The sequence below is a fragment of the Stenella coeruleoalba genome, assembly GCF_951394435.1.
Source record: "Stenella coeruleoalba genome assembly, chromosome: 10".
Classification (NCBI taxonomy): Eukaryota; Metazoa; Chordata; class Mammalia; order Artiodactyla; family Delphinidae; genus Stenella; species Stenella coeruleoalba.
Window position 1 is genome coordinate 66,937,919 of NC_137156.1, and position 15,805 is coordinate 66,953,723.

At 39.9% G+C, this 15,805-nt stretch overlaps 1 protein-coding gene across 2 annotated transcripts in view; it reads left to right on the plus strand.

Moving 5' to 3' along the window:
* RBM6 (RNA binding motif protein 6) overlaps positions 1–15,805 on the plus strand; it is a 107,018-nt gene that overhangs the window by 41,805 nt on the left and 49,408 nt on the right. Inside the window, exon 6 of one of the 2 annotated variants that reach the window (XM_079933616.1) lies at positions 5,900–5,973. The exons of the other annotated variant lie outside the window; for it this stretch is intronic. Coding sequence (XP_079789742.1) covers positions 5,900–5,973 — 74 coding nt within the window. The remainder of the gene's footprint in view (positions 1–5,899; positions 5,974–15,805) is intronic. 2 annotated transcript variants of the gene reach the window in all.

The window sequence follows — 15,805 nt, forward strand, 5'->3', positions numbered from 1 at the left end:
AAAAGTAATACAATATTATTTGTCAATTATAGTTCAGGAAAAAAAAAGTTCCCTTTTTTGACTTACATAGCATTTTGAGATGGTCTATGCTTATCTACTTGTCATAACTCTTCCATTAGGCTAAGCTCTCTGAGGGCTAGGACGCTCCCCTCCTCTGTGCTCACATAGCGTTGTAAATGTCAGTGGAAACTAATGAGTTGAATAAGGGTGAGAATTTCCTAACAAATGTTAATCTGGGCCCGAGAACCATCATCAGGATGAAGTGACCCTAAGATTAATTTTGGATTTTGAAAACTACTTGAAAATACAAACCAATAAAAAATATTAAACAAAAATAACCATCTGGTGCAGATGGAAAGCTAGATAAAATAGAACCATATGCAGTTTTCAAAAATTTAGCAAGTAATCATCAGTGCATATCTTCGTAGTTTCATATGTCTTATTATAAACCAGCAATCCTTATATGCATAGTTGAAGGAGAGAGAATTGAAAGTGCTTATAAGATGTCAAAGTGATGATTTCATATAGGCCAATTTCATTCTTCCCAGATGGTATTTTGACATGTAAGTCAGATATTTTCCTAATTTTCCTAATGAAAGCTGCAGGTACATACTCATTTGAGGTTTTAACATAGCAAAGTACCTGTTGGAAATCTTTCACACAGGCCTCCTTTGTCATGTTATTTCCATTGATGGGAATTCAGATACGTGGATCAGTTCTGTTTGACTTTTGTTAAAATCTCTAACCTGATAATATTTTACTTTTCTTCTAAACACCTATATTCCCAGTGAAATGGAATTAGGAAAACAAGACCGATAGAACTAAGCCCTCTTGAATCTCTATTAATATTTTTCATGGTGCTTTTTATATTCATAATGCTTTGTTTCCACAGAAATATTACTCCTTGTTTAAAGGGGGAAATCCCTGTGTTTTCTTTTTCCTCAAAGATACCCAATAACATTTAAAAAATTAATTTTTCCCTCTGCCTGTGTCCTTTAAAATCCTGATTCTTTTTTACATTTCATAGTTGGTATGTATATTCTGGCCTTTTTCAAAGTCAACCAGTACTCTCCTAATGGGAAATTCAACTGGACTTGTTTATGTTTAGTTGGGTTTTTCTTGGTCAGTTTGAATATAGGGCTGCTCATCTCATTTGCCTAAATAAAAATCTTGGTGTATAACGGTTACGAAAACAGGGCTTGGTATAGACTAACAGTTGGCTTGAATGATCAAGGGCCATGTTTGTCAGCATCACTGAGTCAGCTTTTCTAGGGACAGAGACTAAAGAATTAGTTCTGGGATTGGATATTATTCATCAGGGCTTTGTTTTCTGTACCTTGTTTTCCCCTAAGCACCTGGTTAGCTATTATCACAGATACTTTTTTGGGGAACAGGCAACCACATGGTTAATGAAGATGGAGAAGAATTGAAAATTTAATATTAGCTTTATAGATTTCCTTCCTTTGCCTTGTTCTCATCCTTCTCAACTGCAAAAAAAAGTATAAGGAGCAGTCACATTTCTATGAGAAATCTATACATTTAGGTTAGGAAATGGAGAAAGATATGCTTTTTAATAGTCATACAAATAAGCCACAAAGACCCATCAGCCCACCAGGTTTCTTCCCAGCATGTGATGATGGAAGAAAAAGGTAATAAAAGAGGTTTTTTTATTACTCTTTTTAGGTGAGAATTTGTCTGTGGGACTGTTAACACTGAGTTTACCATCTTGATGATTCCAGATGGTTCCTAGCAATTCTGAATGCAAGGTTGGTTGGTAGTCTTCAGAACATTTAGGTCTCTGAGTGGAACATCTTCTGTGTCTACTAGAACTTTTTCTGTGAATTATAAAATTACATTTGAGAACTAAAGGAAAAAAATCACAATTAGCTCAATACAACCACTGTAATCATTTTTGTTTACAGTTGTGTCACATTACATCATTTTCAGATTTCTGTATATTCACTTGTGCTTGCTCAACTCCTCTCCCCTACCCCACACCCCATTTTCCCTCTCATGGAGTGAGCATGAGAGGTGGGGTGTGACTCGGCTATGACTTCAGGTGGTCTCTCCAGTTTTCTCTGGGTATGAGCGTTCACTATGCTGGCTGTGATTCTGTCATTTAAAGTGATATATTTTTCATACATTATGGCCCTTAAATGCAAGCCAACCTCTTCATCTGGTGTCAGCCAAAAGAAAAGTGATCTGTTGCGACGCTGGAGGAAAAACTGGCAGTGTTGGACTTAACCTATATTGAGAGATGGTATGTTGTTCTTCACCTTGGGGTGTTCAAGTATGATATTGAAAATGCATGGTTTTCATCTCATATGCTGACTTTTGTCTCTGACCTCTGAATTAGATGCAACTTCATTGTATTTAATTCTAGTTCTTTTTCCTATACACATTTTATATAATTGTTCTCAATTTTAAAGTTTTTAAAATATACTATATTCAATATACTATATCAAGTATCTTATCATATTGTAATTTTTATAGCCATCATTTACAACAAGACTTTTGGGGTTTTGTCTTTTCAGAAGAATATTGATAGCCAGTATATTCAGTCCATGAAAGTGAATGCTTTCTAACTTGCACAGTCAGGCCCACTCACAATGGTTCTGCCATAGATATTTTAGAATAAAAATAACTGTTGTGCTCAAATTTCAATATTTCTTAACTGTAGACATAGTCTTATCTGTGCTTAGGCATGTGGGATCCTTTCTGTGATTGGGCTCCATGGAGGTTGGAAATCAGATTAATTTATACAGTGTAGTGGTTAATAGCATCAGTTTGAATCTGGACTGACTGGGTTTGAAGCCAGGTATTGCTCCTTACCATTGAGGTGATTTTGAACAAATTACTTGTTCCTTCTTTGACTGCTTCCCCATGATGGGTAAAATGAGGTTAATAATATTTACCTTATAGGATAGTCATGTGAGGATTAACTATATGTAAAATATTTAGAATACAGTCTTGCACCTACAAGTGCTTTGTAAATATTACTTGATATCATCACCCGTTTTGGCAATTTATGAAAATCCTTATAGTACAACTCTGTGTCTTGGACACACAAAATGCTTTGGATCAAGATTGGGTCCTTTTTAATTTTTATTTATTTATTTTTAAAGTTTTAGGTATTATAGTTAAACTTTTTTGCTTTTTCTGGCCACACTGCATGGTTTGCAGCACCTTAGTTCCCTGACCAGGGATCAAACCTGGATGCCAGCAGTGAGAGCACAAAGTCATAACCACTGGACTGCCAGGGAATTCCCTAAACTTTAAATTTCTGTTTTTGTTTCATAAAGTTTCAGGCAGAAGAAGTTGAATGTTGGGCTTATAAATTTAAATATTATATCTGAAGTACATTGTCAACATATAATATCTCAGGAATGTATAGAGATGCTATTAGATGCTCATTATGTCTGCTCTAGATGCTCATTATGTCTCCTCTAGTATCTTTTCCTTTGCAGTGACATTAGTATCAAAGTCTGTTTGTTCTTTAGCAAAGTATGAATGTTGCCATGAATCCTTTCTTTTTCTGCACATAGATTCTGTGTGCTCCTCTGGGCCACAATAGTTACTTCTTTAAGAACAGAAAGGAAACTCAGGGCTTTGCCAATTTGGTGTTGGTGTTCTGTGTTTTTCATTTTGGCAGCTATGGAGAGGGTTTGCTTTCCACACACCTGGATGCTCCTTTGACAATGTTCTGTAGAGGTAATCAACACACTTGAGAGTATATCTGCTTGTTCTGTGGCTGCCCCTTTCTGATTGTGGACATACATTTGAATGTTTACAGTAGATACTTGGTGATAAAAGGCACTTTAGTTGCTTCTGCTCTTATGCAGTGTTTCCCAAGAACACTCAGAGCCCTTTACAAAATGCAGAATGTTTTATGTATGAGATGTTCACTGAGTTGAATCAAGAAATCCACTTGAAAGGAAATATGTAACAAAACAATTTCTCCTGTTAATAGGGTATATACAAATGCATATACTGTTTCTCTAAAGTAGTTTCATTTCTCTAAATAGTTACTAATTAGAGAAGACTGATTTTGTTGTGGTAAGTTTAAATAGAGATTCCAGGGGTTAGTTCTAATCTGTGTTGGGCAAAGCTGTGAAATCAGGTAGAAAGTTTGTCCACCTAAGGGGGTGCTGAGATTTCTAGTAGCTTTCTTTTCTTCCTGGTCATTTCCTAAAATTCAAAGGAAGAATCAGATTATACCATTGTAACATTTCATAATGAACTTGGAGTATGTAACAGATCTAAAGCCTTACCTATATCATAATAAAACATTTCAGGCCATTCATTCCATGTGACAAGGGATCCAACCCATTTCACCAAGTTTGGTCTGTTTTTAAGTTATATTTTCTCTTGCCCTAGCTTTTTTGTTGTTGTTTTCCTTTTCCCTTTTTTTTTTTTCTTTTTTTGGCCTTTATTACCTTGATTCAATGATACCAGTTTTCTATTATTATATATACTTTGTGCTCAAAATTGACCTAGGTTTTGTGTGGTTACTCTTTCCCTGAGTTTTATTTCTTTTTTTTAAAAAAATAAATTTATTTGTGTCTTTTAAAAAATTTTTGGCTGTGTTGGGTCTTTATTGCTGCACGCGGGGCTTTCTCTAGTTGTGGCGAGCGGGGGCTACTCTTCATTGCGGTGCGCAGGCTTCTCATTGTCGTGGCTTCTCTTGTTGCAGAGCACGGGCTCTAGAGCTCAGGCTCAGTAGTTCTGGCACATGGACTTAGCTGCTCCGCGGCATGTGGGATCTTCCCGGGCCAGGGATCGAACCCGTGTCCCCTGCATTGGCAGGCGGATTCTTAACCACTGCACCACCAGGGAAGCCCCTGAGTTTTATTTCTTATTTGAGCAAATCACATCTTTTTCTTGGTGTTCCATCTGCACAGTGTCACTCCTAAAGATGAACTTCTTTATCCTGTGACGCAGTAGAGTGGCAGAAACATGGAAGCCACTTGTGGAGCATTGCTTTAATAAGTATATTTTTGTAGTCATATGGTGGCAGTATCAAGGAAATTATAGGATGGGGTTAGTGTTAGAGTTTGTCAGCTTGTAAATCCCATGACTTCCCATCTCATGGGTCACGAGAGTCACAAATGACACTTGCTCAGGAAAATGGTGAAGGGTGTTTTGTGCTCTGATGGTACATACAATTCTTGAACATGTACTGATTGCTAACAATTCCTGTCTCTCCCCCAGCCTACCCCAACTTTGTGCATAAGCACAGTTTTGGACCCAGCCATTTGTACTTACTTATGCTTTTACACCTTCTTCCTTTCATAAAGATTTTAGCTGGCTTATGACTTGAGTTGAAACAAGGAAAAAAAGAGGAGACCTGATATGGTCTGTCCCCTGCCAACCAGAAGCTTCCTGTGGTATATAGTTGCCTCAGTCTGTCAGCACTTCTGTCTTTGAAGGTGGTTTCTGCTTGATAAGTGGTGACTATTAGTATAGCTTTGAGATAATTGCTTCTCCTTCTTCTCTCGGTATACATTTTTTTTTCCAGATACTTTCCTGTTCTTGTTGACCTTGTTTTTCCAGAAGACTCAGCCTGTGGTTAAAATGTTTCGGGTCCCCCTTTGAACTTTCTGTGGGATTACCCAATTCTGGGGCACCCTCACCAGATCAACAGTGCTAAAGAGGGCAAAGAATCTTCTTGGTTAATAGAAAAGGCCATTTTGGAATGACTTTCTAAGTCCAGAAACATCCAGACTTTCCTTCAGTACTTTTTTCTGTTTGGGGTAGCAGCTTTGCCTAGTACAGGGGAGGGGGGGGGCTATGGGGAGGGCTTGTGTTTAAGGGGTTCAGAAACAGGGGATTTAAGTGTGTCTTTTGTGTTTTCAAGGCACTAACACCACTCCCGTCTGTATTTAAATGCTGTCCCCAGGTTACGACTATGGCTATGTCTGCGTGGAGTTTTCACTCTTGGAAGATGCCATCGGATGCATGGAGGCCAACCAGGTTGCTTTATACTTCGGTCAAATGATGCTGGAAGGATATATTTTTTATGTATGGGGAGGGAGGGCTTCAAATGATTAAACTTTGGAAAGGCACCAGAAATATGTATTTGGAGCATACCACATTCCAACCAGGAGAAACTTTAAAAGAAGCTGGGAAGGTTTCTCTAGAAGAGTTAATGGGCACAGAGTGTATTTTAAAAAATAGCATTCAGTTGTAGTTGCACCATATTCCAAGGACAGTAGATGGAAAAAAATGACAGGTCTGGAGTGCTTCCCTTTGGGATGTGACTGAGCTTGGGATCCAGATGCAAAGAATGATCCTTGCCTGTCTGTGATCTGAAGGAACTTCCTGGCACAGGAATTCTAGGTCAGTACTTAACACCCAGACCTAGGGTGAAGACCACTGATGGCAACTCCTGTGGCACTCAGGTCCTGCCTGCAAGTGCTACTTTTGGAAGAGGGCCAATGGGGAGAAGAGAGTTAGTTGTTGATTGTTGGGGTCTTTTGCATTCATCATTGTTCTTTGCAAATTGGGGTTTCGTACTCAAGTTCTTAGCTGCATATAGTCAGAGCTGGTGAATCTGAATCTGTACTTACCTTATGTTTTAAACACCTAGATGTATTTAGCTTGCCACCTAGAACTGTCATCTGGGTCTTTAATTGAACGCTGCCTGGTAGCTTTGGGAGGAATTATGAAATGGATAGAATCCTTGTCATCGTGTTTCCTTGGGGAAAGTTGTTTTCTCTGTGGTGTGTTAGTTCCTCCATCTGTAAAGTGGGAGAAAGAAGCTTAGTGATACAGTTTGATTTTTATGTACCCACTGCCTGTGCTTAACATTGTGATTGCGATGCACCCAGAATCTTAAAAGAAGGTTCTGCCAGAGAAGAGTAGTATTGCATGAGAACTGTTTCTCTTTCATAGCCGAATGCCCTTTCATCAGCTTTGTTCCATTCAGCATGGCTCATCGCACTTAACTTTTTCCCTTCTTTGACCATGTTCCCCCTTTATGGCAATGGAGATGACATGCTCTAAATCCTCTGGGATCAAGAAGTAATTAGAGGAAACTTGATGTATCCATTCCTATTGTTAGTAGTATAAATACTGTTAGATCCTCAGAAAATGACTGCAATAGGACTATATCCCCTTCACAGAGTTCTCGTTGCCTGATTTGTTCAGTGTCCATCATTGAGTCAGTCATTTAACAGATACTAATTATGTGTCAGAAAATGCTATCTGCCAACATTTGGAGAGAGGAATAAAAGTCCTAGTCTGTATGCTTATGGTTGATTCCATTCTAGCAATCTGTCCTAATTTGAGAACATTCATTTAATTCATAAGCATCTTGTCTTTATCAGTGAGTAATCTTTAAATCCTTTGACACTGTACTAAAGAATATTGTGAGTGGTAGAAACATAAATGGGGAGCCATGGCAGATGCCATTTCTTTAGTATCATTCTCCCAACTGTGTGTTTCTCCTAGAGGGATGTTGCTTTTTATCAGAGCTATATAATCTTAAAAATAACCATATTGTGTCTTAACTGCCTCTTCCTTCTATCCCCCAAAAAATCCTATCTAAAGTATCCAGCCTCCTAAAGAGTAATGTCAAATAGAACTAGGGCAGCCTTCTTTAAAAATAAGGATTATCATAATGCTGGATTTCTGTTAGAGGTACATCTAGAAAAATGTTCATTTACACAAGCAGTGTCAAGGGGGTGTGGCCTATAGACATATCTCCCCCCACCCTTCCCACCCATTCTTTGAACACTCTCCCAGATCCCTCATGAATGACCTTTGCCCAGTGAATGGGACACCAGAATAAAGCAGGAGCAAGGCCAGAATTTTTCTAGATGTGAAATAGAATGTCTTGACGGGTAACCATGCTCTTGCATATGTCACTCTGTGCAGGAGAGCAAATAAGAGACAGCCTCTGTCTTCTAGGACTTTATAATCTCATACTAAGAAAGGTGACAGAGATTATGTGGTACTCATGGATTCCATAGAGTGTTCTCTCAGATAAACTCCAAATTCTGTCCGATAACATTTTCAGTATTCACTGGAGTTATTTCTTTTTTGTTTTTTTTTTGTTTTTTTTGCGGGACGCAGGCCTCTCACTGCTGTGGCCTCTCCCATTGCGGAGCACAGGCTCCGGATGCGCAGGCTCAGCGGCCATGGCTTACGGGCCCAGCCACTCCGCGGCATGTGGGATCTTCCCGAACCGGGTCACGAACCCGTGTCCCCTGCATCGGCAGGCGGACTCTCAACCACTGCGCCACCAGGGAAGCCCTGGAGTTATTTCTTAATAAGATATCACCATATCCTTATTCAGTCAACCCGATTTCCTAGATTTTTATTCTTCCCCTAGCCATGGGACAGAGGTCACACTGCTAACACTGCCATGCAATAGAATCCTCTCGCTGAACTGCATAGACTTCATGACCCAGTCAGTATTCTTCTAACAACTTTTACCACAGCTCAGATGTATACAAATCATTCTGATGAGAAAAATTTTGAGAATGGAATATTCAGGGGGATTTTTGTAATTAGGTAGTATAGCATAGAAAAGAGGAGTGTAGGTTCTATAGTCAGATGTTACTTCCTAGCTGGGTTGTCTCTGGCAAATTTCTTAACCTCCCTTGGCCTCAGTTCCCTCTGTTACCAGTACCTCATGGGACCCTGGAGTGGATTAAACGAGATGATGCGTTCACGAGTGCCTGCTGTGTACTAGGCACCTTTCTGGATGCTGGAGATGCTGCAGTAAACGAGACAGATTATATAACTTCTGTTTTAGTGATAGAAGTCAGAGCATAAGCAAGTAGACAAATTTAAAATAATATATGATAATGCTAAGTGCTATAAAGATAATGAAGCAGGGTATTGAGAGAATGCATATGAGGGCAGTTTTAGATGAGGTGGTTAGGGAAACTTCTTGAGGAATAACATAGAATTTGAGTAGTGACTCTTGGTGCATAATGTATACAGAACACTTAGCATAGCATCTGATACCTAGTAAGCATTTGAAATTAGACAGTCGTCTCCTCCTCCTCCTCTTCTTCTTCATGTCAAGTAATTTCCAATCATAATTCTGGGGAAAAAAATTTTATATCTGGATTTTCCTTAAGGAAATGGATGTGGATCAAGCTCCCAATAACACAGCAGTTTAAAATCTTATGAGAGACATAAGAATGTGAGGGACGAAGTCCTTACTCCTTGGAGTAAGGTGCAAGTGTTTGTGGAAGATGTCTATTCATCCATTCTCCTTCCGTCCAACTTTTACTTATAGACAAAATTAGTATGAATTCTGAGTCACCATCTACAGGGCACCTTTGAGTAGTCTGTGTATATGCTTCTGAGGAGGGTTCTATGAAATGCTTTGGGTTGAGATTTTTATAACTCTTCACTATCCTGACTCTTGATGTGAAATGTCTTTTATTTATCATTGACTGATACTTATAAGTCTGGGGAAGGGGATAAAGGAGGCTTCTGTCAGCTTGGTTTGTCAGATACTGTGGGGTATGTGTGCATAATGAGGTTGTTCAGGATGATAACTAAGGCCCCTCTAGCCCTTTCCCAGTGCCTTAATGGAGACATCAAACTAGTAGGATGCTCTGCAGCAGTACTGAGGATGGTGGCCAAGGGGACTCATCAGGGCATCACTTAGCCAGCAGCTGTCTGTCTGGGAAAGTAATTTCCTACAGAGGTCTGTCAGCTCATACCTTCACCATCTCTGTCTAGGAGAAGTATAAAGCCAGCAAACACTGTGAGATGCAGAACCTTTTATTCTGTCCCTTCCTGGGAAAGGTATTTCTAGCAGTGTCATATACCCTTGGCTTTCTTTATTGTCCAAGTCCCTGAGGATTGAGAGTGACTATTATCTCCTTTCTCTTTGTGTGCCATTGCACTGGGACTTGGGGAGAGGAGTAAGAAGCATTGTGTTAGAATATCTCTCAATGGTTGCCCAGTTGTGCTAGTTCTCTCAAACCGTTGTCATTTGGTCTGCAGCATTTTATTTTCTCAAATTTGCAGGTATGATGTTTGTTGCCTATTTCTGTTTGACCAAATAGTCACTAAAGTGCCCTTATAAAAGGGCTCTGGGAGAATAATTCATTTCTCTGCAGTTTTTACTCAACCTTATTAGCATCAGTGACCTTCTTTACTAAAGATGACTTGGCTACATGACAGAATCAGCCTGACGTTATAAAGTGCAAGGGAAAAGGATGCTGTTATCACCTAACATGAAAATTCCTTCAGACACTGGCTTTTTCTAGTATGTGGAATGAAGACTGTAGAATACATGAAGTTTTATGAAATAGTGTTTTTTTGTGTCAACAAACTTAAGAGAGTTTGAGTTTTTGAAGATACCAGGACGGCCAGGGTATTTCTGAAGGTATGTGAAGGAAGCCAAATCTTAAATAGGATCCGTCCTTGTGATTAAAATGAGATGAATAGGGAACGCTTATGTTTTGGGGGATGGGAAAGACTTTGTTGAGGCCATGATGGAAAAAATGAGCTGAGACTCAGTTTGTTGGAATCTTATTTAAGTTGTTAGCAATATTGTATGAAACATTTCAGTACTTGAATTGTGTGCTTTCCAGGTAACAAAAAAAAATAATCTTTATAAATACCTGCAAGGCTTGTGGCGTTGCCTAAACCTGCAAGGCTTGTGACGTTGCCTAAACCCTCACCCTAAAACTACTTCACTGAAGAGAATTTGGCATCCTGGCCAGAGCTCAGCTGTATAACTTGTGGCTTGAGTCATGCCATTCTTTCTGGAAATCTCAATTTCAGTACCCTCTCTTGAGTGCCCTCAGTAGAGGTATTGGTGGGAAACAGAAAGGAAAATGAATTCTAAAATGTGTGTAAATCAACAATTGAAGATTCTCACTCACCAGAGAGTTGGGGAATTCTGGAGAATTAAAAATGATTTTAAGGGGGACTTCCCTTGTGTCGCAGTGGTTGAGACTGAGCTCCCAATGCTGGGGGCCCAGGTTCAATACTGGGTCAGGGAACTAGATCTCACATGCATGCTGCAACTAAGAGTTTGCATGCCACAACTAAGGAGCCCGCCTGCTGCAACTAAGACCCAGCACAACCAACCAAATAAATAAATAAATAAAATATTTTTAAAAAATGATTGTAAGGATTGATGATCTGATTATGCAGTTTGGTTACCTGTCCAGTGATTGAGTCTTGGCTGGGCACCAGCCAATATATCATAGTAGTTAAATATATGGACTCTGATCTCCACCCAACTAGCTCAGTAGGTAAATACGTGGACTCTGGAGGCAGACTGCTCAGGGTTGCTTCTCAGCTCTGTAACTTGGGCAAGTGGCATAACATAACATCTCTGTGTCTCAATGTCCTCTCATACTTCTAGGGATTAAATGAGTTAATGCATGTAAGGTGACTCGAACTGGGCCTGGCACGCAGTGAACATTGAGTGTTTATTTGTTATTAGCACACAACTTCTTATCTGACTGGACAAGAAAGTCCTAAATTATAGCAGCTCCAGTTTTGGCTTCATGGAGTATATGGTTAAAAAGAGGATTTGGTGGCAGTGTCCAGGGGATTATTTTTACATCAACAATACTTCTTATTTAGCCTGCTGATTGGGACTGATTATCAGGTCTTTCTAGGTGTTTCTCCTGCCTCAGTGATCAAATCTTAAATTTTCTCAAGAGGAAGTGCAAGAGACATACCACATGTGGGGCATGGAGTATGGTTAGACCACACTGGGAATCTAGCCTGTGACCTTAAAACCCTAAACTCTGGTAACTAGCCACTGGCGTTGCCTATCTCAGATTTTTTCCAATAATTGTAAAAGGTACTCTAAATTGGAGTCAGTTTAGTTTTCTTGAATTTGAAAAGTAAATATTTATCATTTGGCAGTTTTAAGGGAAATTTCCAATGTGTCTCCTATAATGAGATTTATGATTATTTTTGTTACACATGGTTCATTTCTGTGGTTGGAAGAAATTTAGTTCCTAATTTGTTCTGAATTGGGCATGTGCCTGTATATTTTAACCTTGTGCTTTGTTGTTGCCATATTTCTTTCAGCTTGTATTTTTTTTTAAATTAATTAATTAATTTATTTATTTTTGGCTGCGTTGGGTCTTCGTTGCTGCACGTGGGCTTTCTTTAGTTGCAGCGAGCCGGGGCTACTCTTCGTTGTGGTGCGCGGGCTTCTCATCGTGGTGGCTTCTCTTGTTGCGGAGCACGGGCTCTAGGCATGCATGCTTCAGTAGTTGCAGCACTCGGGCTCAGAAGTTGTGGCTTGCGAGCTCTAGAGCGCAGGCTCAGTAGTTGTGGTGCACGGATTTAGTTGCTCTGCGACATGTGCGATCTTCCAAGACCAGGGCTCGAACCCGTGTCCTCTGCATTGGCAGGTGGATTCTTAACGAGTGCACCACCAGGGAGGCCCCCAGCTTGTATTTTTAGTTAATGTTTGACTTTTTATAAAAATTGGGATTGTGCAAAGTGCTAATTTTGGAACTTGATTACAGACAGTTATTGAAAAAAAACAAGCAGAATTTGTATAATTCTAACTAACTAGTACAGGGGTTATACAAAGGCACAGTTCCCTTTGTGGTCTTGGTTATAGCTTTGGTTTATGACTTTGTATACCTCCAGACAGTATAGTGTTAAGAGCACAGACAGGTTTAAGATTCCAGCTTCATCAGTTCCTAGCTCTTGTAACTTCTGAAGCTCAGTTTCCTCATCTATAAAATGGAGGGATAATCACAGTACCTACCTCAGAGCAGTTGTGAGATTAAAGTATGTAATGTATGTGAAGTGCTTGGTATGGCAGCTAGCATATGGTATATACTCAGTAGTACAGGGTGATTCTATAACACTGGACTCTACTTGGTTGCCTTCCTTTTTCTTGGCTGCTTATCTACCTCTTGGGACGCAGAGATGCCTGAAAAGTGGAGGCAGTGCTTTGGGTGTCAGCTAGATCTTTTGACAGCCAGTTCTGTGTTGCTGCACAGTGTCTCTCCCATGAAACTTGGGGTGTCTGGACTGAAAGTGAAAGAGGCTGGGTAGCACCTGTCTTGACAGTGTCTGAGGGATGAGTGCACAGGCATCCAGGCATGTGAGGGCAGACGATCATGGCCATACCAGCACTCATATGGTGGAGAGCCTTGTTTCTGAATCTAGCATTGCTGGTAGTTTTGTCACAGAATTCACTTAGGCCACAGGTGGCATTGAATGTTTATTGGGTGTCTTCTCCATTCAAGTTGAACTTGGAGGTTATCATGTGTCTTTGTGTCTCCGTTCTCCACAGGGCTAATTGTTCAGATATTGTCATTCCGCCCTCTAGCTCATTTGTATGTGAGCTAGATACATAAATATGTGTCTATGTAATATGTATTATATATAATATGTACATATTTCTTGTTAAGAGTATTGATGGTATGACTTTGATAATCATGGATAAGCTTATCTAGATTAATAATTATCTTTGGGACTTCCCTGGTGGCTCAGTGGTTAAGAATCCTCCTGCCAATGCAGGGGAAAATGAGTTCAAGCCCTGATCCGGGAAGATCCCACATGCCATGGAGCAACTAAGCCCGTGCGCCACAGCTACTGAGCCTGCACTCTAGAGCCCGCGAGCCACAACTACCAAGCCCAGGTGCCACAGCTACTGAAGCCCGTGCGCCTAGAGTCTGTGCTCCGCAACAAGAGAAGCAACCGCAATGAGAAGCTGGCACCACAACGAAGAATAGCCCCTGCTCGCCACAGCTAGAGAAAGCCCATGCGCGGCAATGAACACCCGATGCAGCCAAAAATAAATAAATAAATGTATTAAAAAATAATTATCTTTAATCTCTCATGGTGAGATTTAGTAATGCTGATGTTGTATACTAATGATACATATTTTACCAAAATCTATGACCAAGTGAAATTTGTATTTAATCTGTATGAACACCATTTCCAAAGGAAAATATAAAGAGAAAAAGAGGTCTATCACAGAAAGTAGATAATTGGTTACCAGGTTCTTATAGAGAGGGGGAAAGCAAGAAGGAATAGTGAGTGACTGCTAATGGGTAATAGGGGCTCTTTCTGAGGTGGTAAAAATGTTCTAGTATTAGTTGGTGGTGATGGTTGACCAACCTTGTGAATATACTAAAACCCACTGAATTGTACAAAGTACCAAAGAAGAGTGAATTTTATGGTATGCGAACTATATCTCAAGTTTTAAAGTCTTTAAACTTAGCATGGAATTTAGTTCAGGATCCCAGCCTGACAGGAATGAATCCGGGTCTAAAATAAAATACAGATTCACTTACAGAAAAAAAGGTGGTATGTCAGTTTGTCTGGAAGCTAGAGATTTAAAGCTTTGATCGTAAAATGTCTGAAGAATTTTTTTGTTAATGGTATCTACATGCCACAGAAGAACATTTAAACTAAATGTCTGAAAGGTGATGGATGGAACTGGTAACAAGCCACATCTGAAGTGGCCACGTAGCTTGTGCACAGTAGTTGCTCAACACAGTAGTTGCACAGTAGTTGCTCAGTAGTGCACAGTAGTTGCTCAGTACAGAGTGGGCTTTCTGTTTTAGTATACACACAGTTAGAAATAAAGGAAAGGGGAATTCCCTGGCCGTCTAGTGGTTAGGACTCAGCGATTTCACTGCTGAGGACCTGGGTTCGATCCCTGGTCGGGGAACTAAGATCCCACAAGCCTTGCGGCACAGCCCAAGAAAAGAAAAAAAAGAAGGAAAAAAAGAAAGAAAGGAAAGGACTATTTTGAAGTATTGATAGATTTGAAATGAAAGTGCTGCTGGGAAATCCTTGGGTTTTTTTTTTTTTTTTTTTTTTTTTTTTTTTTTTTACAGAGACAACATTCCTGTAACCGAATGCTTTGTAGGTACCAACATGGATCTTTCCTGGTTTCCTGGAATTGTTAACCAAAGCTCAAAACTGGAATGTGGGTAGAGAAGAACAAATCACTGCTGAGGGAGTTTCCCTCCCTGTATCTTTCTCAGAGGCTTCTTTTCGGCAGGTTTTTTTTTTTTTTAATTCTTTTTTTGGGGGGAGGCTGCGTTGGGTCTTCGTTGCTGCGCGAGTGGGGCTACTCTTTGTTGCGGTGCGCTGGCTTCTCTTTGCGGTGGCTTCTCTTGTTACAGAGCACAGACTCTTAAGAGTGAGGGCTTCAGTAGTTGTGGCATGTGGGCTCTAGAGCGCAGGCTCAGTAGTTCTGGCGCATGGGCTTATTAGTTGCTCCACGGTATGTGGGACCTTCCCAGACCAGGGATCGAACCCATGTCCTCTGCATTGACAGGCAGATTCTCAACCACTGTGACACCAGGGAAGTCCCTTTTCAGCAGTATTGACACTGTAGCTGTCATCTTTGACCTCTAGTACCAGAGGGTCACAGAGGTTCTTTTTTTTTAAAGAAAAAAATTATTACGATAATTTAAGTATCATAAAATTCACCCATTTTAAGTATATAATTCAGTGATTTTTAGTAAATTTACCAAGTCGTGCAACCATAAAGTGATTTCAGACTTAAAAGTTGTAAAAACAGTACAAAGACTTTCTATGTGCTTTGCACACACAGTCCCCAAATGTTAACATTTTACCACATTTGGGTTTTTTTGTTTTTTTTTTAATTTGTTTATTTTAAAACATGAAACCCAAGCTGAATAGAAACCACAGAAATTACATTGACAAGATTTTTAGTATTTGCCAAGAAAAATAAAGCCCCCAGAGAAATAAAAATCAAACCCCAAACCCGGTTAAAAAAACCCAGAAACACAGCGGCAGCACATATAGCCATGGCCCTACGGAAGCTGGAGAATGCCAAGCGATTCAGGCCTCAGTTCCTCGC